The sequence below is a fragment of the Xyrauchen texanus genome, chromosome 35, assembly GCF_025860055.1.
Source record: "Xyrauchen texanus isolate HMW12.3.18 chromosome 35, RBS_HiC_50CHRs, whole genome shotgun sequence".
NCBI lineage: Eukaryota > Metazoa > Chordata > Actinopteri > Cypriniformes > Catostomidae > Xyrauchen > Xyrauchen texanus.
The window spans coordinates 24075641-24098092 of NC_068310.1; the positions used below are offsets into that span (position 1 = coordinate 24075641).

At 38.1% G+C, this 22452-nt stretch overlaps 1 protein-coding gene across 2 annotated transcripts in view; it reads right to left on the bottom strand.

Moving 5' to 3' along the window:
* The window catches only part of LOC127628456 (membrane-associated guanylate kinase, WW and PDZ domain-containing protein 3-like), a 216917-nt gene that overhangs the window by 61407 nt on the left and 133058 nt on the right, over positions 1-22452 (bottom strand). For both annotated transcript variants that reach the window (XM_052105203.1, XM_052105204.1), the window contains exons 2-4: positions 17305-17421; positions 13074-13193; positions 3486-3692 (exon numbers count right to left, since the gene is read on the bottom strand). In XM_052105203.1, the coding sequence (XP_051961163.1) occupies positions 3486-3692; positions 13074-13193; positions 17305-17421 (444 nt within the window). The remainder of the gene's footprint in view (positions 1-3485; positions 3693-13073; positions 13194-17304; positions 17422-22452) is intronic.

Genomic DNA, 22452 nt, shown 5'->3' on the forward strand with positions numbered 1-22452 from the left:
ACATTAGATTGTGAAAAATAGGGAGCTTTTGTGTGCGTGTGTGTGGGGTGGGGGTGTTTCGTATGTGTGAGGAACAGAAGCCAGTGGAGTTTCTGGTCCACCCCCCCCAGCGTAAGATGTTGTTAAATGAGTAGTTAAACAATGCAGACTACATTAGTATGTACTAATACTACATTGAAGATGAAGAGAACAAAGATACTGACCTTGTATTCAGATGCCCCTTACCGTGTACTTTACAATTTTTGCAATAAATACTTTGACATATTCATATTGAAAAGTGTACCTCCTTTGTATCCATCTTATATGTTCAGTACTTTATCTTTATTTATGTGAACATCTGTATTGGTTTATATGTATTTGTAAGTTTATTTATTTTATTTTATTTACTTTATTATAATTATTATTTATTCCTTCTTGTCTTTATGACTCAGTGAATGTATTCAAACATTGTTGGATTTGTGTAATTTTGCACATCTTATTGAGAATTTATATTGAACCTTCTGTTTTTCAATAACCCCCCCACAGTTTTAGCACAATGTGTGGACTTTTCAGACAGTCCCTTCCCTCACTCTCAACAGTATTTGCACATTTTAGCACAATGTGTGGACTTTTCAGATGGTCCCTTCCCTCACTCTCCACAGTATTTGCACATTTTAGCACAATGTGTGGACTTTTCAGATGGTCCCTTCCCTCACTCTCCACAGTATTTGCACATTTTAGCACAATGTGTGGACTTTTCAGATGGTCCCTCACCACACTCTCCACAGTATTAGCATGTTTTAGCACAATGTGTGGACATTTCATCTGGTCCCTTACTACACTGTCCACAGTGTGGACTTTTCAGATGACTCCTTACCTACCGTATGAAAAATTTCCAACTCATATCAATGTTAAATTAACGATCAGGAACGATTTCACCATGGCTGCATCTGACCATCTTACAGGACATATCGTTTCTCGTATTGATTCGATACGGGATGCATCATTTCATATTTAAATATGGGATGATACCGTAATTTATGGGATGGGTGGCAACCTTACCAGGAGGTCTATTATATTCTCATGGGTAAAGTGTGGATGTGGAAAATTGTGAGTTTATTGGAAGAAATTGTAAACCAGGAGTACAGCAGGAGGAGGGATTGAAAAACGGGAAAAATCCAGTCGAATCTAGAGTGTTGGCAAGTATGGTCATGACCCGTTTAAAGTTAGTCAATATCAACTGTTGTATGCAAATAAGCAATCACAACATTCCTTTTTAATATCTATATTTGTGTTCTGCAGAAGAATGAAAGTCATATGGCTTTGGAACAACATGAGGGTGAGTAAATTTGGTGAACCTATTCCCTTATCTAGTCAACTAATTTTCTAGATGAATCAGAAAAATGAGTAGTAGTGGAAGCACTGTAGAAGTGCGTAACTGACTTCCTGAGTGACTGGAAACAGCATGTGTGGAAAGCCTACATCAGGAATACCATCCCCAAGCACTGGAGCACCACAGCGCAGAGTTCTCTACTCACTTTACACAACTCACTGCAGATCTAAGGACCCCTCTGAGAAGCACTTCATGTTGTCATCACAGGGGACAGCATCAAATAAAAACTTAAGCTCTATCAACAGCATCTGCTGTTGATTGCAACAAGAAATAAAGTCGCTCAGCTTGCAAAAATGAAGGGGAAACATGTGTATAGTAATATACTTACAATGAAAGCATAGCAGACAAACTGCCAGGAGAGCAAATAACACTGTTTCGTTGAGGTAGAACCATGAACCTCACTAATATAACTTTGCCTTAGCAATATCCAATCTTTCAACTATGCAGAGTTGCAGTTGTACCATTTGAACAATATTGATTTTTTGATTCTCTTCCATATGATGTATACCATGCCAACTATGAGGTGCATTACAATACTGTAACTACATACAGTGGGGTCAAAAGTTTGAAACCTGGATTTATTTCATTTAAACCTAACAAATGTAAAACAAAGACATTTTATGGTGTAAAATGAAGGAAACATAGAACCTGCACTGTCTAAACACTTCTCAAAAGTAAGCAAATTAGTGGCATTGACCATGTTAAATAATTTTTACAAAAGGTCAGATTTCTTTCCTTCCATTCAAGCACACAAGATGCTCTTTTGGACATTGACATATCATCCAGGTATAACATGCATCATTAGGTTTTGCACAAACTTGTGGAGTCCATGACAACAAAACGTAAGCCACAACACAACCAGTGTTGGGTAAGTTACTCTAAAAATGTTATTTATTACTAACTACTAATTACATCTTCTACAATGTAATTAGATTACTGTACTAGTTACTCTGTGTGACGAGGAGGAGGGCGTGAATCAACTGATCAGTGGGAGAGTGAGATAAGGGCTGCCGGAGAAGCCGGTTCGAGAGAGAGAGAGACGCATGCGGACGCATTGCATATGTGTCTGTGTTTGTTAAGTTGAGTTTCTCATTATAACTTTGTTTACCATTCAGCCAATTCCCGCCTCCTCCTTGCCCATCCATGAGCTGTTACACTCTGTCTGAAAAGTAATTGCATTACTTATTACTAATTACTTTCTAAAACCCTTATCAACCTTGTCCAGATGTAAAATACAAGGATAGACATGAAATGGTACTTTTAATTCTTTCAAATAAATCATATAAAATCAAATAAATTATTCATGAACTGGCCAAAGAATTTAAGGGGGCTGCATTAAATTAGAAATATAAATTTTAACATTAGACGTTAAATATTGATTTTAAATTCACTATTATTTTATATAGAATTGTTCTATAGTATATACAGTATTTAACACAATTACATCATAAGTATCTGTAATTAAATTACTGAAAACAGTAATCCCTTACTTTTTCCAATGAAAGATTTAATTACAGTAATTAATTACTTAGTAATGCATTAAACCCAACACTGAACGAAACACCAAAGACACAACATAATGGAAATAACCACAACACCACAAAATTAGACCACAACACAACAGATAAGTAACAACACAGCTGAAATCAACTACAACACATCAAAATTAAGCCACAACAAAATAGAAATAAAACCAAATCACAACAGAAAATCCACAACACAATTAATTTAATTCATAACACAACAGAAAAGCAATAACACACTGAAAATAAGACACAACACAACAAAATTAAGCCATAAAACAACTAAAAATTCATTGTTTACAAATATTTTTTTCTGTTGATTTTATTGTATTGTTGCTTAATATTGTTTTGTTGTGGCTTATTACATTGCATTTTGGCTTATTTCCAACGTGTTGTGGCTTAATTTCACTGTACTGTGGTTTATTTCCATTTTGTTTTCAACTTTTGCTTTCTTTTCTAGTTTAGTTGTGTTGTGCACCCCTGGACCACCGTATACAGTATATGCCTTTAAGAATCTATTTCAATTCACCAAATAAATTATTGAGACTGCTGGCTATTCTTTCAACACACGTCTATAATACTAGTCTCACCTGTGAGCCCGTTGACCATGGATGGCTTCTCTTCCTCCTCCTCTTCCTCAGGAGCTGCACTGTCCTTTCTATCCATTTTGCTGACAGATGTGGTGCGTTTGCGTTGAACCTCTGCATCAAACTCCTCGTCAAACAGAACCTGGTCCACCAGGTCTGGCTGCACTGGACTGGGCTCTGCTGGGGGTTTTGGGGTGCCATAGTAGTTCCCTGCAGAGGAAGAGATAAAAAACGTCAACCTACAGGAATCTGCCCCACTGATATTCTCTAACCAGACTTTTTATCTACTTTTAAGCTAAAGTTTGTGTGTGTGTGTGTTTTACGTTAAAATACTATTGCCAAGTATCACACTTCTGACACTAGTGGCACAGAAATTGCACACCATCTTTTATTTTAGCCTTTTTTTGCCACTTTTTTTTTTTGTTGCCATTATTAAGCCTCAATGTGTCAGAGCATGTGCACTGAATGCAAGACAATGGTTTGAGGTGGTACTGCCACTTTCCCAAATATATTTCACAGATGTGTCATATGTGGACGTTAAATAACAACTAAGCGAACCAAAACTCAATCAGACAAAAAAGGTATTCCAAAAGCATTGCATTTTACAGACTTGGCCAATCGCTGAACTTGCAGAACAGCAACTGTACCAACATCGAACTTGCAATATATCCTGCTGCCTCACAGTCTTCGGTATGACTTAGAAGTCTTGTCTGTTGTTGTGTCAACAATGAAGCTTGAATCCCTTCTGCGTTCCTCTGAACCAAGATGCAGCACTCTGCCGTTTTATTGTTATTTATTGGCAACGGTATTCCACAAGAGATTAAGACTAGCTGCATGGGTTCTTCCACTCCCCAAAGAGGAAGGAGGTCTATCTTATAAGCTTTATTGCCTTGTGCCTGCATTTGGATGCCTGCCTGGGGTGAGAATGGTTTCTACACCAGTGTAGCACTTTATGTCTCCCTCTGGTACAAGCTTTCTCGACAATTCACAGAAACATACATGTAGGCTACTTGACAGAATTAGAAGGGAGGACAGGACAGAGACAAATCTGAAGAATACCGATTTGGTGGCTGATGTGCTCAACAGCTCTGAGATTTGGGGAGTTGGGAACATCAAGTACTCTACTATCACAATCATCTCCATCTTACAATTGTTGTCACATTCTAGACGTTTGGGAAAATGCAATGAAATTAATGAGAAGTACAGCATGGCTCAATTTCACTGCCTGAAAATTATTTTAACTGTGGCTTTCAAAGTGGGGGGTATGCCTTATGTGTCGCCATTGCATCTCACCATTGCATCACGGAGGATGATGATCAATTCTTCAAGTTAAAAACTACAAATAAATGTTTAGTTTTTATATATTTTTAAAGAGAAGTGTTATATAATACATAGCTTAAATCGAGTAGTAGAAACCGAATACTTCTGACATATACAGTTATATTTGGAATAAAATATTCCTTGGATTAAGCCACCGAAATATAAAGTAACAACATAATCACAATTTGACATTATTGTGACAGATGCAGGTGCCATCTTCTGTTTTGTCAGAGGGAAGGTCCACTGTGTTTAAAAAACTAAAAAACTTGAAAACTTACTTGAATTTAAAGCAAAAATATTATAATTAACAAAGGTGACAATTGCCTTTAGCACAGCACTCTAAATACTTAATTAAGTATTTACACTCTCATATGGCATATTACATTATTTTCCAAATCTCAAGACACAGAGATGACTTTAATGTATTCCTAAAACAACTAAATTGAATTACATCTTTATTCCATTAATACTTTACCTGCAGCTGTGTTTGTTGATATTAAAGAGAATGTCAACTGGTGATATGTCTATGCAGCCCAATTAATTACACCCTTAATTTTTAAGTGATGATAAGGGAGCAAAAGACTTCACATTGTAAACATCTGATATCATCACTGTCAACAGTGGGAGGTCATGTGTGTAATAAACCTGCTTACTCATAAAATGCCTATAGGAACGTACGTGACTGGATAGAATGAAGCATCCAAAACTAAAGGCAGTTATGCAGTGATAAGTAGAAAATTAAGGATATTATGTCCAGCTGTTTATGTTTAGATCAGATTCAGAATCAGAATGAGCTATATTACCAAGTGTGCTCACGTACACAAGGAATTTGTTTTGTTGATAGGAGAAACAAGCAAGCAAGTGCACAAAGAACATTACAGTAAGACAGAATATATAACAAGGTAAGAGTATAAATAGACAAACAAATAATATGTGCAAGTGGTAATAGATGTGCAAGGTCAGGGTATGTACAGTTAATTAATTAAATATGTGAATTTACATATGTACATGAGATATTTATTTGCATTATTGCACTATGGGGTGTTCACGTGGTAAATGGTCTGAGGGTAAAAAACTGTTCTTGTGCCTGGATGTCCTGGCACTGAGTGCTCTGTAGCACTCGCCAGTGAGCAACAGTTAAAAAGGTAGTGGGCAGGGTGTGTTGGGACCAGAGTGATTCTACCTGCATGTTTCCTCAATCTGGAGACCTACAGGTCTTGAAGGGTGGGCAGGGGGCAACAATAATCATCTCAGCAGCAGTCCTGACTGTCCATTGTAGTTTCCTTCTGTCTGATTTGGTGGCTGAACCAAAGCAGACCGTTATAGATGTATCAGGTTAAACTTCCTGATGAAGGAAGTACAACCTCTGCTGAGCCTTCTTCACAACGGAGTCTATGTGGGTGCCCCACTTCAGGTCCTGATAGATGGTAGAGCCCTGGAACCTGAATGACTCCACTGCTGCCACAGTGCTGTTCAGGATGGTATGGGGGAGCGGGGGTATTTCTCCTGAAGTCCATCTCAAGGTTGTTCTGACAGCACCAGACAGACACCTCCCGTCTGTATGGGTCACGAATGAGGCCAATGACTGTGGTGTCTTCTGCAAACTTCAGGAGCTTGACAGAGGGGTCAAGATAATGGTATCATGCCCTACAGTGGTATGGTAGTCCATGGGAGAAGGATCAGGTTGCACAATCAATTAACACCTTATGCAGTTTTATGGTGTGGCTGTATAGAGTGAGTGTATGTTGTGACCACAAACATATTGCTTGTTGTATACATGGCAGATTTACTGACATATTAAAGGATGTATGGCGCCCTCTAGTAAACAAGTTACTGTATAGACTCTACATACAGTATACAGTATATACACAGTTAAACTACATTTTTAACATTTTATGATGAAAAGGTGAGTGGCGCTTGCTCATGCAAAAAATGTTGCCATGATGGCAGGTTGTTGTGTGTGGTTGCCAGGGCAATGCTCTGTGAGATGTGCGCATGCCACTGCAGGGTTTGACGTCAAAAGGAGAGAATAAAGCACATTTCTTACTGTTAAAAAACACTTTGTAAAATTTATGTATTTCTCTAAAATGTTCTACAAACCCCTTAGCGCCTCTTTTCTAGTCCCCAAAACTAAATTTTGATCAAATGTAATTACAACATTTAGGCTTTGCACAGAAGCACTGTCAGACATATTTTCCAGTAAATGTCTTGATTATACCCGAGCATGTCTCACAGTAGACAAGAGTGATCAAATCATGAACATAATCATGCCGTGTCACAGCCTCCAGGTTAACCTGTCAAACAGCGGCCACAGCATGATGGATCTCTCATAAACAGCGCACTATGCCATCCTTGATGGATGGGCATTAAAAAAAAATCATGGCATGGAGGAGGGGAGTGTCGTCCACTGAGATGCGTGATAATATTTGTTAGCATTAATCTGTGGGAGATGCCCGGGCGCTGTCAGAGCGAAGGGGTGATTTGAAACCATCTTCGTTTCACTAATGGTTACTGAATGAAACACATGAGGAATGAGAGATAGACTGATAGCAGGTAGTTACTTGAAATTTGAGTGTTTCATGTCAAATAAATAACACCATGTCTGCTCATGCGTCTCTGATGAACTGATGGAGGTTGCCCATTCACCCGTGACGATCAACTAGCACAACAAATACAGACCTGTCACTGATTTTTTCCATGAATGAGGTTCTCACAAACAGAACACACACACACAAGTGCATACAGGCAGACCCAACCTTAAACCTGAGTGAAATGAGAGCTGACTCATCTTTAACCTTTCCCCACTCAAGTTCAAAACTTGCAGTGGAATTTAAAACTCATGTTGCATATGAGTCTGCTAAAGTCCTGTATGTAGAAAGTCTTACAAAGTTAAGCATCTTCATTTGACCATTATTGGTTTATGTGACAATTTATTCACTGATGCATAAAGGCAAGAGAAGGTTATGCCAGCTGCTGTACCTGAAACAATGCAGGAAGCATTTGACTAGGAAGGTCTGAATTAGTGTTTGAGTTTTTTTTTTTTTTTTTTTTTGTGGGAGCAAAACCTGTGAGAAAACCTCAAAGTACAAGCTTGAGATACAGGATAAAGCCTACAGTATGTCAAAAAGCTATGAAAAGGATATTGGTTGAAATGGGAAAAAAATATTAAGTGACATCTACAGGTGAAACTCGAAAAATTAGAATATCGTGCAAAAGTTCATTAATTTCAGTAATTCAACTTAAAAGGTGAAACTAATATATTATATAGACTCATTACAAGCAAAGTAAGATATTTCAAGCCTTTATTTGATATAATTTTTATGATTATGGCTTACAGCTTATGAAAACCCCAAATTCAGAATCTCAGAAAATTAGATTACATGAAATCAATAAAAAAAAAGGATTTTAAATACAGAAATGTCGGTCCTCTGAAAAGTCTAATCATGCATATGTACTCAGTACTTGGTTTGGGCCCCTTTTGCATTAATTACTGCCTCAATGCGGCGTGGCATGGATGCTATCAGCCTGTGGCACTGCTGAGGTGTTATGGAAGACCAAGATGCTTCAATAGCGGCCTTCAGCTCTTCTGCATTGTTTGGTCTCATGTCTCATCTTTCTCTTGGCAATGCCCCATAGATTCTCTATGGGGTTCAGGTCAGGTGAGTTTGCTGGCCAATCAAGCACAGTAATACCATGGTCATTGAACCAAGTTTTGGTACTTTTGGCAGTGTGGGCAGGTGCCAAGTCCTGCTGGCAAATGAAGTCAGCATCTCCATAAAGCTTGTCTGCTGAAGGAAGCATGAAGTGCTCTAAAATGTCCCGGTAGACGGCTGCGTTGACTCTGGACTTAATAAAGTACAGTGGACCAACACCAGCCGATGACATGGCTCCCCAAACCAACACAGACTGTGGAAACTTCACACTGGACTTCAAGCATCTTGGATTGTGTGCCTCTCCATTCTTCCTCCAGACTCTGGGACCTTGGTTTCCAAATGAGATGCAAAATTTGCTCTCATCAGAAAAGAGGACTTTGGACCACTGAGCAACAGACCAGTTCTTTTTTTCTTTAGCCCAGGTAAGACGTTTGACATTTGAAGCCCATGTCCAGGACCCGTCTGTGTGTGGTGGCTCTTGATGCAGTAACTCCAGCCTCAGTCCACTCCTTGTGAAGCTCCCCACACATTTGAATGGCCTTTTCCTGACAATCCTCTCCAGGCTACGGTCATCCCTGCTGCTTGTGCACCTTTTTCTTCCACACTTTTCCCTTCCACTTAACTTTCTATTAATGTGCTTTGATACAGCACTTTGAGAACATCCAACTTCTTTTGCAATTACCTTTTGAGGCTTTCCCTCCTTGTGGAGGGTGTCAATGATGGTTTTCTGCACAACTGTCAGGTCAGCAGTCTTCCCCATGATTGTGAATTCAACTGAACCAGACTGAGAGACCATTTAAAGGCTCAGGAACCCTTTGCAGGTGTTTAGCTGATTAGAGTGTGACACTTTGAGCCTACAATACTGAACCTTTTCACAATATTCTAATTTTCTGAGATTCTGAATTTGGGGTTTTCATAAGCTGTAAGCCATAATCATCAAAATTATATCAAATAAAGGCTTGAAATATCTTACTTTGCTTGTAATGAGTCTATATAATATATTAGTTTCACCTTTTAAGTTGAATTACTGAAATTAATGAACTTTTGCACGATATTCTAATTTTTCGAGTTTCACCTGTATTTGTTAAAGCAACCTTTTTCCAAATAATTTTTCCAAATAATATCTCTACACAAAAAGGGCCTGCTCACAAAGAAATAAGAAAAGTTCGGCAGCAGTTCTCTTGATGTCACAGCAAACAAAGCCTCTCCGGAGAGAAGGACAAGATGACCCTTTGGTAACATGGGGACATAAGGGAATGAGTGTTTGATTGGCATCAACTTTCATCATCGCTCACTTCTCATGGAATGGTGAGGGGACGTGGTATTGTCTGTAAACTCTGTCTACCTGCGTCACTCTTCGTTGGGTGTCCTTCAATATTCAACACTGTAATAATCATGAGAAAAGGAAATAAATTTGCATAAGACCTCCCTCGAGGGATTCCAGGGGCATTATCATTATTTTCAGTTACATTTGTAAAAAGGTAGTTTACAGCACAAAACTTCAATGCTGTCTGCAGAGAGCAAACCAGTTGCCATTGATTACATCATGCTCTGGGAATGTCAGAAATCTGGTCAATTATTTCCTTATCCTCCACAGCAGGGTTTTGCTGTTTTCAGTCCTCTCTCTCTCTCTCTCTCTCTCTCTCTCTCTCTCTCTCTCTCTCTCTCTCTCTCTCTCTCTCTCACACACACACACCGCTCCAACACTTTCCTTCCTGCAGGCAAAAAACATTTTCTCTAGCTTAGAGGTTTTGCTTGACTATGGCCTTGAATAGATAGTTTACAACCTTAGAGAGTTTCAGCAAGCCTACAGGCTCAGGACTACATGGAGATCTTAAAAGACTCAACAAGGACTTCCTGTTTCACACACACAGTATAACCAGAACAGACTCTCTTCCTCTGCTTGCAAGAGATGGAAGAACAGTCTGTTGCATGGCATCTTCCACTTCACTACAATGACGATTCACTGAGGACAGATGGCCCATGAGAAAGTGTTTTGTTCATTGTAAAGATGGAAGAGAACACAATGGCATATTACAGAATGGCAACATCCCCAAACATGAGATCAAACTGTATCATCTTAAGGAACAAGTGTTTATGGGCACCAAAGTCAATTTATTGACTAGGAGAAAGCTGACTGGGTGGCCCAAGCATTCAGAGAACAGGGACCCTTTGCTACACATTGCAAGAAATTGATAGTTGCATTTTAAGCCCGGCCTTTAACAGCATATACTATATTCATGTATTTACATGCACAGTTATGATGCTTACATTGTAAATCCATTAAATTAATTATTATTAGTTATTCTAATTTTGCTTGAAGGGATAGTTCACCCAAAAATGAAAATTCTCCCCAGATGTGTATGACTTTCATTCTTCTGCAGAACACAAATGAAGATTTTTAGAAGAATATCTCAGCTCTGTAGGTCCTTACAATGCAAGTGGATGGTGTCCAGACTTCTGAAACTCCAAAAATCACATAAAGGCAGCTTTTAAAGTAATCCATTAGACTCCAGTGGTGAAAGCCATGTCTTCTGAAGCAATATGATGGGTACTGGTGAGAAATAGATAAATATTTAAGCCCTCTTTTACCATAAATCTTCACTTTCAAAATGTTAGAGGGGATTTATTGTTAAAAGGACTTAAATATTGATCTGTTTCTCACTCACACTTATAGCTTCATTGTATGGATCTACAGAGCTAAGACATTCTTCTAAAAATCTTTGTTTGTGTTCTGCAGAAGAAAGAAAATTACACATCTGGGATTGCATGAGGGTGAGAAATGATGAGAGAATTTTCATTTTTGGGTGAACTATCCATTTAATATATTTTAACAATAGTGGAAAATTAAATATTTAACTGAACTTTAGCTTCCTAACCTAAGCTTTGGTCGAAGTTGTTTTGGACATTAAACAAGCAATAAAATTCAATGTATATTTATTTAACATGTACTTACATTTTTCACAAAAAATGTGTTTGAGCTCAAACAATCAATCATTGACCCTATTGAAGACCCTTGGTTTTATAATTGTTTCTCAAATGTATCATTGTAAGAATGTTCAGAACAAGTTGGTATATTGTAGGCATATTATACAATATTAATTTATTGGCTCAATAAATCATGCTGGTTTCAAGCATCAAATCTTGTGCAGTGTAGACAAACTCATGCAAGATGTCACGAGAAGACAAGAAATCACTGACCAGGATTAGTACGTGAAATTATCCTTCAGGTTGAAACCATACAATTTTAAAAACAACTGAGATATGTCATGTGGATGGGAAGGCCCTAGTAAAATCACTCACTGTGACACTGTCCACATTCAACAGATTTAATTTTACCCTGGGAACTACAACCAGACCTTTTCATTAAACAAGGGCACCCGGTGACTCACCTAGGGATCATTAACCAAATCTGCCGCCTTCCCACACAGTCATAGACCAGTGTTGAAGTGTTGCTTTGCTACGCATCTTCTGGACTTATCAGTAAGAGACTCACAGACAGAGAAGCTATGGCATTAATAACTCAGACCTTGTAAGTCTCTAGACATACTACTGAGAAAACACGAATCAGATCGCAGTATGATGAAGCCCTCTGGTTCACCTCTGGTTAGTCAGCAGAGGAGTTACAGGTATATACAAAATATAAAAAGACTAGGTAATGCCAACAATCAAGCACAATGCTATAAATAATGTGGAACGGTGCAATGCTATTTGCCCGCTAAGGCCGTTATCTGACATTTTTGCACATTTAACCTCAAAACATTTTGAATGCAACAGGGTTGGCACAACATTTTTTTCGCAAGAGAAACATCATGGGTTGTTAATATAAAATATTTTAATTATGTTTGATTTATTTCAGGGCACACTGAACATTAAGTGGTACTATTTGATTTAGAGTCTATTCAGACAAAACACGTTCTTGTGTAAGACAAAAGCTAGTTCTAGGTCAAAGAATATAACATAACGCAGAAGTCTCAAGATGTGTTTTTAAAAGTTGATGTTCTTTTTAAGTTGACAAGACGTCACAATGGTTGAAGACATCCGTCTAGCGCATGTTTGCAAAGAAAAACTATTTACAAAGATGCAAACATGTGTCCGGTGTGAACGGCCCCTACAGTAACTCTGCAAAATGATCTATTCAAATTATAGCCCAAGCATATATTTTAAATTCCAGAATTTACTCTGGCTATATTGAAATGATGTAGAGCTACAGGGTTAGGGTTGGTAAAGCTACAATAGATCACAAGAGGTTCCTTGCAAGTCTGTGACCATGACCACATATTGAGGATAAGTGATAATAGTTTAGGATAGACCAATAAAAATCCATATTTGTCCACTAGTCTGAATATTAAGGGCATCTACATTTAGCACAACTGACTACCTTAATTAGCATAAAAACATGTTGTGATTCAGCAACTACAAATGACTGTAACCCACATAATGTTTTGGTATTGTAATCTAGAAAATAAGAAAGTAATATATTTAGAGTGAAGGACATAATGTTCTAACATCAACTGAGGTGACCTAGTTAAGAATGTGTTCTCCACAAAATTGAACTGCATATCATGCCCACAGGAACGATCCTTGTCACTCAATGTTCCTACACACTTTTGCGTACCATCATAGGTTCCACTCTCTAGTAGCAGTCCGCTCTCCTCCAGCACACGAAAGTCCCCCACGCTGATGAAATTATAGTCCACTCCTGGAACCTCCCCTTCTCGAGGCTGCCTCGTGGTACCTGCCAAAGGCAAACAGTACAAAGTGTCACAAACCGTTGGATGAAATTGCTTCTTTTGTGTACACAGTATACATGTATGTACCGTAAAGTAAAGGAAACACTTTTGATAAACAGACTATCTTACGTTGTCAATCAGAGACAGAAGAATATAACCCTACAAATGGATTAGTGTAACCTCATTTCATTATGTTAAACATGGCTTTTGCCTTCCAGGTGAGTGTAGCAAAAGGCATTGCTCACAGTGGCCATTTTTTCACTGAATATTAGATACAAGGAGTTTATTGTTAGTTTGAGATTTGTCCTTTTTAAAATGTTAAAATGTTACCACAAATTGTTTTTCCATCTGAACCCCAGCTTCTTAAGCACCTTAACTTCCATCCCTGCACATTGCAGTCCACACCAGCATACAGTGCTTCAGAATGCACTGCAGCAGAAAGTCTTAAATACCTATGAAGAAAAGGCTGCCCCTGTCTGCCCCATCCTAAAACAATTCATTCAATTCTAAGTGTCAATCATTCTAAGAATGGGAGTCAAACCTTTTGTCACAATTTACCACAAACGTAGGTGTGAATTATTTGAAGATTACTGTGTAATTGTGTGCCAAGTATTTTTATTTTATTGTACAGTCTTCTGGAATAATTAATTCTAATAGGTCATTTGCTGCATTCTGGGGTCAGATATTTTAAACAATGACTGTACTATGATATAACGGAATATTAATCGCTTTGCTGTACATTTGACCGTTGTCGCTGACAACTTCACTGTGCTAGTTTTGTCTGTGGTATCACTCAATATATATATCAATATTTCATTAATCAAAAATCAATATTGCATTATTTCAATATCCTGTCAGGGTATATATATAACCACTGGCAGACAGTACATTATCCCTTGTATGTACTATACATATACACAACTTTGGAGTTGAGGGGGGGGATGCAAGGGGATGCCATCCCACTTGTTGCAAGAAATATCAAAAAGCATCCCCCTTGTAAAACCACCATCCCCTCTTACCATCCCCTTTAGATCAATTGTGTCATGTATTACTTATGTGTGTGAGCTCTCTCTCGACTGTGAAAAGATGCCGGTTTTCTGAACACACTGTACAACAGGTAGGCTATGTTGAAGGTGCATAAGGTAATGCACAATTTAAAAAGTTTTGCAGACTTTCAAAAATGTCCAAGAGAACAGTTAAAAAAAATATTAAGTCTTTCATTAAAAAGAAGATAACAGAATGTAAGATATTGCTATGACAAGTGTACAATTAAACATGTGCATATTTTTTATTAAATTGTTTTGGCAATAAAATATGGGATCAATATCCCCTCAAAAGTATTGTGGTCACGGATCCAAAATAATAAGCGTGAATCAAAAAATAAAAAGCGCAGATAAAAAAATAAGCGCAGATCAAAAAATAACAAGCATAAATCAAAAACATATAAACGCATTTAAAATATGCTGCAAAAAAAAAAAAAAAAAAAAAAAATTTAAGTCATCAGAATTGCAAACAAAATTATGTTTTATTTGGTTATATTACTGTTTTTTGTGCTCTGACAATTTTGCTCATATTTAAAAAATGTTGTACGCTTACACTGTATTTTTATTGCTTTTGATTCCATGTTATGCGCTTGGTTTTCCAAAATTTGTGAGCAGAGTTTCATGTAAATCAGGGGGCATTTTGCATCCCCATTGGTCCATTAGTTATTGATCGAACAGCTCCTCCTCTAGCCAATCATTCAAAGAAGGGAGGTGACATCACTCCAGTGTGACTCTGACAGCTGCTGCTCAATCGCAGGATTTTAAAAACTTATTTGCCCATAAGTATTAGGGTCCAAAACAAAATAATTACTATACCATCCCCCTTCAAAAAGATTTTACAAAATGACCACTGCATGATACAGTGTATCTATACTGTACACTGCATATGATTTTTGGTTTATTTTGTGGCATCAAAGGTGGATTGAATTAGACTTACACCTCAATAACTGCTCTTGGTCTACAGTAAGATTTCTACAAGCTCAGGAAAAGTTTAAAACGGCACCATAAATCTGCTCAAGCAAAAAAAGCAATCCTTAAAGATTGACCACCTACAGCACTTTTTTATTTCAGCATTCAGTCTTTCTTTTACTGCGGATAACTTGTGCCAAGCCAAACAGATATTAATGACAGCAACAGGAGAAGGAAGGGAGTTGGAGGCTTCAGTTGAGCTTCAAGGATTATGTGGCAATTTGTTCTCTGGACCCTCTTCTTTCCCCCTTATTTTTCTAAGGAAAGAGCTTTAATTACTTTTCTGTCCCCATGTCCAGAGGAACATGTGTGATACAGAATCAGCCACAATGTGATAAAAGCTTTATCTTCCAAGTAAATCTGAGTTTTTGTTGTTTGGGTTTGCGACAGGAAATGTTTTCAATCGCATGGTTTCTATTTCTGCAGTGTGATGCTGGTCAGCCCTGTCCTCTGTGAAATCTCCCTGGTCCAAAATCCTGCTCTTTGTAACTATACATTAAACATCATACTTCTTCTGATTGGCTGAGATTATGTCACATCACAAACCATTTTCACAATCACTGATCAATGAAACAATCACTACATTTGATTTGTTTTTGAAGGCAGCATAGATGTTCCTTCAGTGCAAATTAAATATCAAAATTATGTTTGTTCTTTTGGTGGAAAGAATAAAAATGGTGTCTGAAGGAGTGGTTGAAATGAGTACATTTATTTAAAAATATATATATTTTTTCAACTTTTACTTCAATTTCTACCAAGAAATAAGCATTGTAGTCACTAATTAAGTGCTTTGTTAGCTCTAAAACTCAGCTAACTTGAACTGGTTCTAGATCATTAAACATGATGTTACGGTGCCTTGGAATCCTGTCTGGTACCCGTATCCTTTGGAAAATGCAAAATTGCAAAATGCTGCATGTTAGGCTATTGATTCACTTTTGTACACAAAACAGTTCTCGTTTCATTTTCAAGTCCAAAAGATAATGAGTCACATTACTTATGTAATTGTTCTGGTGGATTCAGTTAGTTCATTCACTGAAGGATTTGTTAGACTACTTCAAATTGATAACTCACAAGATTGTGAGTCTTTTAAGTAATACATTTAAAAAAAAAAAAATTGTTTTCGTGAATTGGACATCTCTATTCACATTGTGTTTGTTTTTGATTGCACTGTAAAAAATGTACGTAATTTTTACGGTAAAAGACTGTAAAAATGCTACAGTAAAAAAAGGTAATTGGTTAATGGCTAGTTAACTTGAAATATACAGTAAAAATTTCTAATATATTTAAAAAGAAAATACAAGTAATTTTACGGTAAAATGCTATAAATATTACAAATTTTAGATGTAAAAGTATGATTTTCCTTTATAATTAACGGTAATTACTACGGTGACTAAGAATACATTATAAGGTGAAAAGCAGATTTTTACAGTTTCAGAAGGTTAAGGTATCAAGTTTATCATTTAATAATATAAATTGCAATGCACCATAAAATATACAGGCATCAAATTACATCCCGTAAAGACTGAAACGTGGTTACCGTATTTTTCACGGTAAATCTCTGGCAGCCACAGCTGCCTGTAATTTACAGTAAATTATACAGATTATATTTTACCATGTGCAGCCATCAAAAATAACACAATAGAGAGACATGTAGTATTGGCAGCATTCCGCCATATTTGATTGACACAGCAAACTCAAAAATCTTTTGCTGTAGAGCTGAAGATTCAGCAGTGCAAGAAACACTGTCATGCAGGCAACAGTGGACAGGAATCAGCTAATTGTTAAAGCAGCAAGTGACCGGAATAAGGATTAAGAATGGAGTAACTGCTCAGAATTATGACTCTCCTGCAACATATGTGTATCAGGGCAGAGTTTAAGTGTCTCTGCTAATAGATGAGGTCACATGAGGGCAGAATGGAGTGGAAGAGCATGCAAATGATGCTGGAGGACACAGTGCTGAGTTCAACACATTCAGTCTGAAGCGTTCACATAGTACCTATCTGGCCACTTTTAAGACTGACATGTTACTGACATGATATTAACACCTTTAATGAGGACAGAGAATCAGAGCACGATCAAACATGTGAACGTGTGGGGTACTCACAAGGAATAGTGCGCAGGTACAGGTTATCTCTGATCACTTGCTGGAGCTTGTGGTCCAAAGAGCCTTTCTGAAACTGCAGGCTGAGGTAGTGACGCAGATCAGTGTTCAACACTTTACCTGCAGAGAAAAAATTACTTCAGGTTAACTTTGTATATGCTATTTCTCAAAACAGTACAGGTAGAACAATTGTTATAAATTGTTATAAAACGGGTTTCACATGACTAACGTCAGCAAATTGTCTTTGCAATTTATGAAGAGATATTGAAAGTCTCAATACTCTCTATTTATTTATAAATATTTACCTAAATGCTACCGATCATCCAGAGACTGCAGCTATTGAACTCATTTAAATTCACCAAGAACATCCTAAGACCTTAACGTTCTACTGTCTCTGCAGGCAGCGCGCAATTCACAAAAAGGTATAAATTAAGTGTGTTCTGTAAAAGAGAAAAGCATTCGAGAATACAGAGCTGAAAGATCACTGCTATCTGAGCCCAAGCACTTGCGCTGTACACAGCTCCGTTGTTTTGTCACACTGATCACTTGTATAGAAATGGTGAGATGGGGCAGCAGATGACAAGATGTCTCGTGGTCCGGATGGAACCAATCTGAGGTCCGGACCTGGACCACGGTCCACTAATTGGTGACCGCTGCTGTAGAGCGTACTCAGAATGGTGCCAAAAACAAAAACATCCAGTGAGTGGCAGTTCTGCAGACGGAAACGACTTGTTGATTAGACAGGTCAATGGAGAATGGCCAGAGTGGTTCGAGCTGACAGAAAGGCTACGGTAACTCAGAAAACCTCTTAGCTTTCTGTTCTTGGCTGACAGAAGTGAAAACCAATGTGGTCTTCTGCTGTTATAGCCCATCCGCCTCAAGGTTCGACATGTTGTGCATTCTGAGATGCCATTCTGTTCACTTCAATTGTACAGAGGGGTTATCTGAGTTACTGTAGCCTTTCTGTCAGCTCGAAGCAGTCTGGCTATTCTCCGTTGACCTTTCTCATCAAAAAGGCATTTCAGTCCACAGAACTGCCACTCACTGGATGTTTTTTGTCTCTCTAGAGACTGTTGTGTGTGAAAATCCCAGGAGATCATCAGTTACAGAAATACTTCAATCAGCCTGTCTGGCACCAAAATCCATGCCATGGTCGAAATCACTAAGATCAAATTTTTTCCCCATTCTGATGGTTAATGTGAACTTTAACTGATGCTCCTGACCAGTATCTGCTAAATGTATTCACTACAGCCACACGATTGACTGATTTAATAATCACATAAAGAAGTAGGTGTACTGGTGTACCTACTAATGTGGTCACTGAGTGTATATGTTTGATGCAATATTATACATTGATGAATCGTTTACAAAAAGACCATGAACAAGTATTAAGAAAGTAAATAGGGACAATTTTGATTTCATTTTGACTTTAACCATAGAATACATATATGGATAAAAAATGGTATGGTCATCTACTTCTTAAATATACATTTTAAAGTAAATGAAGTTGTCTTTTCATCTGTCACTCCAGGTATTCCTCAAGCGGTCTTTGACCACGTTAACTTGCTTTTTTAATATTAAGTTGAGGGGGCCTGGGTAGCTCAACGAGTAAAGACGCTGACTACCACCCCTAGAGTTCGAATACCAGGGCGTGCTGTGTGTCTCCAGCCAGGTCTCCTAAGCAACCAAATTGGCCCGGTTGCTAGGGAGGGTAGAGTCACATGGGGTAACCTCCTCGTGGTAGCTATAATGTGGTTCGCTCTTATTGGGGCGTGTGGTGAGTTGTGCGTGGATGCCACGGTGGATGGCGTGAAGCCTCCACACATGCTATGTCTCTGAAGTAACACGCTCAACAAGCCACGTGATAAGATGCGCCGGTTGACGGTCTCAGATGTGGAAGCAACTGAGATTTGTCCTCCGCACACCGGATTGAGGCAAGTCACTACACCTCCACAATTTTTAAGTTATAAGAGTTTGTAATCACTATCCACCCATTTGTGGGTGCTATGACCCAATTTGATTAAGAATAAGCATCTAGATTTCACCTGGGTCTTTTTTTAACCACATTTGCATTTTATGGGTTTAAAGTTGTGTATGCATTCTGGGTTAAATATAAAGGCTCTTAACAGAACCAAATGTGTTATTTTTTTTTTTTTGGAAATGCATATTAAAGAACCAAGAATGTAACCAAGAACTTGAATTTTCAATCACCAGCAAGCCATCTAAACAACTCCAGAACCATATAAAGCCAAAAACATTTTTGATTAGAAGAGCATTATTTGCTTAATCCAAGGTGCTGCTAAAACCCATGTAAAAACCTTTAGGAGTGTAGAATAACATGTGTGACAGTAGTGACAGTTGTTTCGGTGACAAAAAATAAACAAAACTAAAAAATAAATTACAAATTAGTAGAATATGACTAAACCATGCTAAATTTGGGGAATTCGGTCCCAATCTTCCTCCTAATTAAACAACAACTCTCAAAAAAATTGTATTGGCTTCTACTCGCATCCAGATGTTGAATGCATGACAACAAGCATAAAAAAATATGCAGGTCCTATTGCGTCGCTCTTACAGCAAAGTGCTAGGAGTTCAGGCGGAGTCCCAGGGAGAGGAGGGGAGGGGAAGCCCCTCCAAAAGAGAGATTGACAGAGCAGGAGCCAAGATTCCTGTGGCAACTCAAAGATAAGCAGGGGAAAAAGCACTGCCTTTCTGAGCTGCTCCAGTCTCCAGCTGTTGGTCTTATAGAGCTGACAGTATCACACCGTACTCTTTCCTCTGAGTGGGGTGGATGTGCTATACAAGTTTGCCAGTCACATGGCTGCTGCTTCAATAAGCATCGGTTTGGCCCCTGCAGCTGCTGAGCCAAACCTGGCTGTCCTCACATACACAGACGAGGGTGTATGATACAGATGAAGCAGCTCCTCCTGCTGCTTCAAAAACAGGCCAAGACTTTACTAGTTGCATGCAATATCCTGAAATTTGCAAATTTATTTATGTCAAAATTATCTACAGGAGCTAATATAAGGGTGTTTCTTCAATTCTGGACATTTTCGGCCACTGTGAACTTTTAGAAAATAAACTCTCTTAAAAAGTACAATTGTAATTTTCTTTAATGTTGAACTTGCATGTGTAAAAATATGAGCTGTCACTGTTGGAGATTTCATATCAACTACATGTTTTAACACAAATTATTAACAAGTTGAAACCTAAACATTAAGCAGAATTACATGTACTGTATAACAAGTGATGTATAATAAGTGCTGTGTGTCACAGCTGTCTGAATGTGATCTGCCAGGTACAATGTACCTCCGTGGGTGTGGTAAAAAGGAACATTTACAGTGACACCAAAAACACCTCACTAGTATTATCACGTAGTAAAGGGGTGCTGTAGACTCACACCATCAACTCTTGCTGAAAAATACTTTCTGTGCTCCCACAAGTAATCCATTTTGATCGACTCATCTCAATAACTTCAATACAAACTCAAAATTCAGAAGAGCGAGGCACGGAAAAGGGGTGGGGCTGAATAAGGTGAATAGGAGGCTTGCTGAAATTTAATGCCTGTAATGAATCGATTAGAAAGTCAGTTTAATGTTTGGTTGGTCTCTTTTGGCAAAAAAGTCATAATTTTCATTCATGCCAACCTGCCATTTTAATAAAATGGAAATAACTCTGTTATTCAACAGAAACACCAGGGACACAATAGTTCCCGTGGTCAAAGAAACACCCATAAATACATCAAGTTAAGAGAGAGAAAGAATAACTGATGTGGCCTTGAGAGCAACATTCTCTCTGGAAATACACCATTTGTGCCTCAAGACAGAATAAATACAAACATGTTGTGATATCTCCAGCTAATTTAGAAAACGAGGTAATCAAAACAATTCTCTCCCCAAGCAATTCTCTCCCACCCTCATGGGCAATGAAATGGATATCCCGCTGGGATTGCAGATTAGCCTCATTCCATTGGTCGGCTTCAATGCATACTAATTTGCTCCAATCTAAATGTGCTCAAGAGGCACATCGCTCTCATTTAGAGTTCTAGTATTAATACCATTTCCATGGCTGTTTAGCAGGACATTACAGCATGTCTTCCTGTTTCATTTCGCACTCATTTTATACTGTGGTCATATCCAACAGAGTAATACATGATTAATAGCTGGTTCAGCATGCTTGCTTACTGTGACGATGCTGTTAAGCTGCAGAATGAAGGACTGAACTCAGCTGAATGGGGCCAGTTGCGTCCACTAGGGAGGCTCTGTGAGTCATAATTTGTGACCTCAAGAGAAGAGGCAGGAAGAGTGGAGAGAAGCCCCCCAGACTCCTCTTACAGTGACATCACTGACTATGGCCAACACACATCTGGAAGTCATTAACTGCTCAAGAGCACATTGAGGATATGTGGACTTTTCAAACTTTTTAATGCCAAGGATCCTCAAAAATTATTATCTCTTTGTGATGGACCCCTTCCTAAAAATTTTAAGGCAGCTATATATATTTCATGGATAAAGACCCATTCATACTGTGTGAGAAAAATATTAAGTTTGATATTAAAAAGACAACATGTTGTTTGTAAAATGAATGAATTGGATTTATATTGTCACTAGACTCAAGACTCTGTCACATTTACCTTTGCATGTTGCAATTCTGCAGTAAAAGGAGGTGTGGAATGCAAAACCTGCAAAAACTACTTGCCAAGCAGCCACTTTTGATCTTTATGCTGAATTTATCCATGGAGAGTTACAAAGAAATTCACAGCTAAAATATTTTCCTTACCTATTGTAGATATACAGTGCAGCTATTTATGAAGCACTTACAGAGAAGACACTGAAAAACAAAGCAATGCTATGGGTCAATGCTGCTAATTTGCCTGTCAAAGTTTACCAAAGTTGTACCCCACTTGAAATTCGTGAAGGGTAATTTCCTCACCACCAGATCTCCACCGTTTCTAAAATTCCTGATCATGCTGATTCTCATTGAGATCACTGTATTTCGCCCATGGAATTTGGCTGTGCAAAGGCAAATGTAATGAGTCTTATAGCCAAAAGAAAGAAAAAACTTGTTATCGAAAAAATTATATATTGTAATATAAAAAATATTACCTGGGAAATATTTACATTGTATTGTAGTATGTAGTTGATAGCGTAT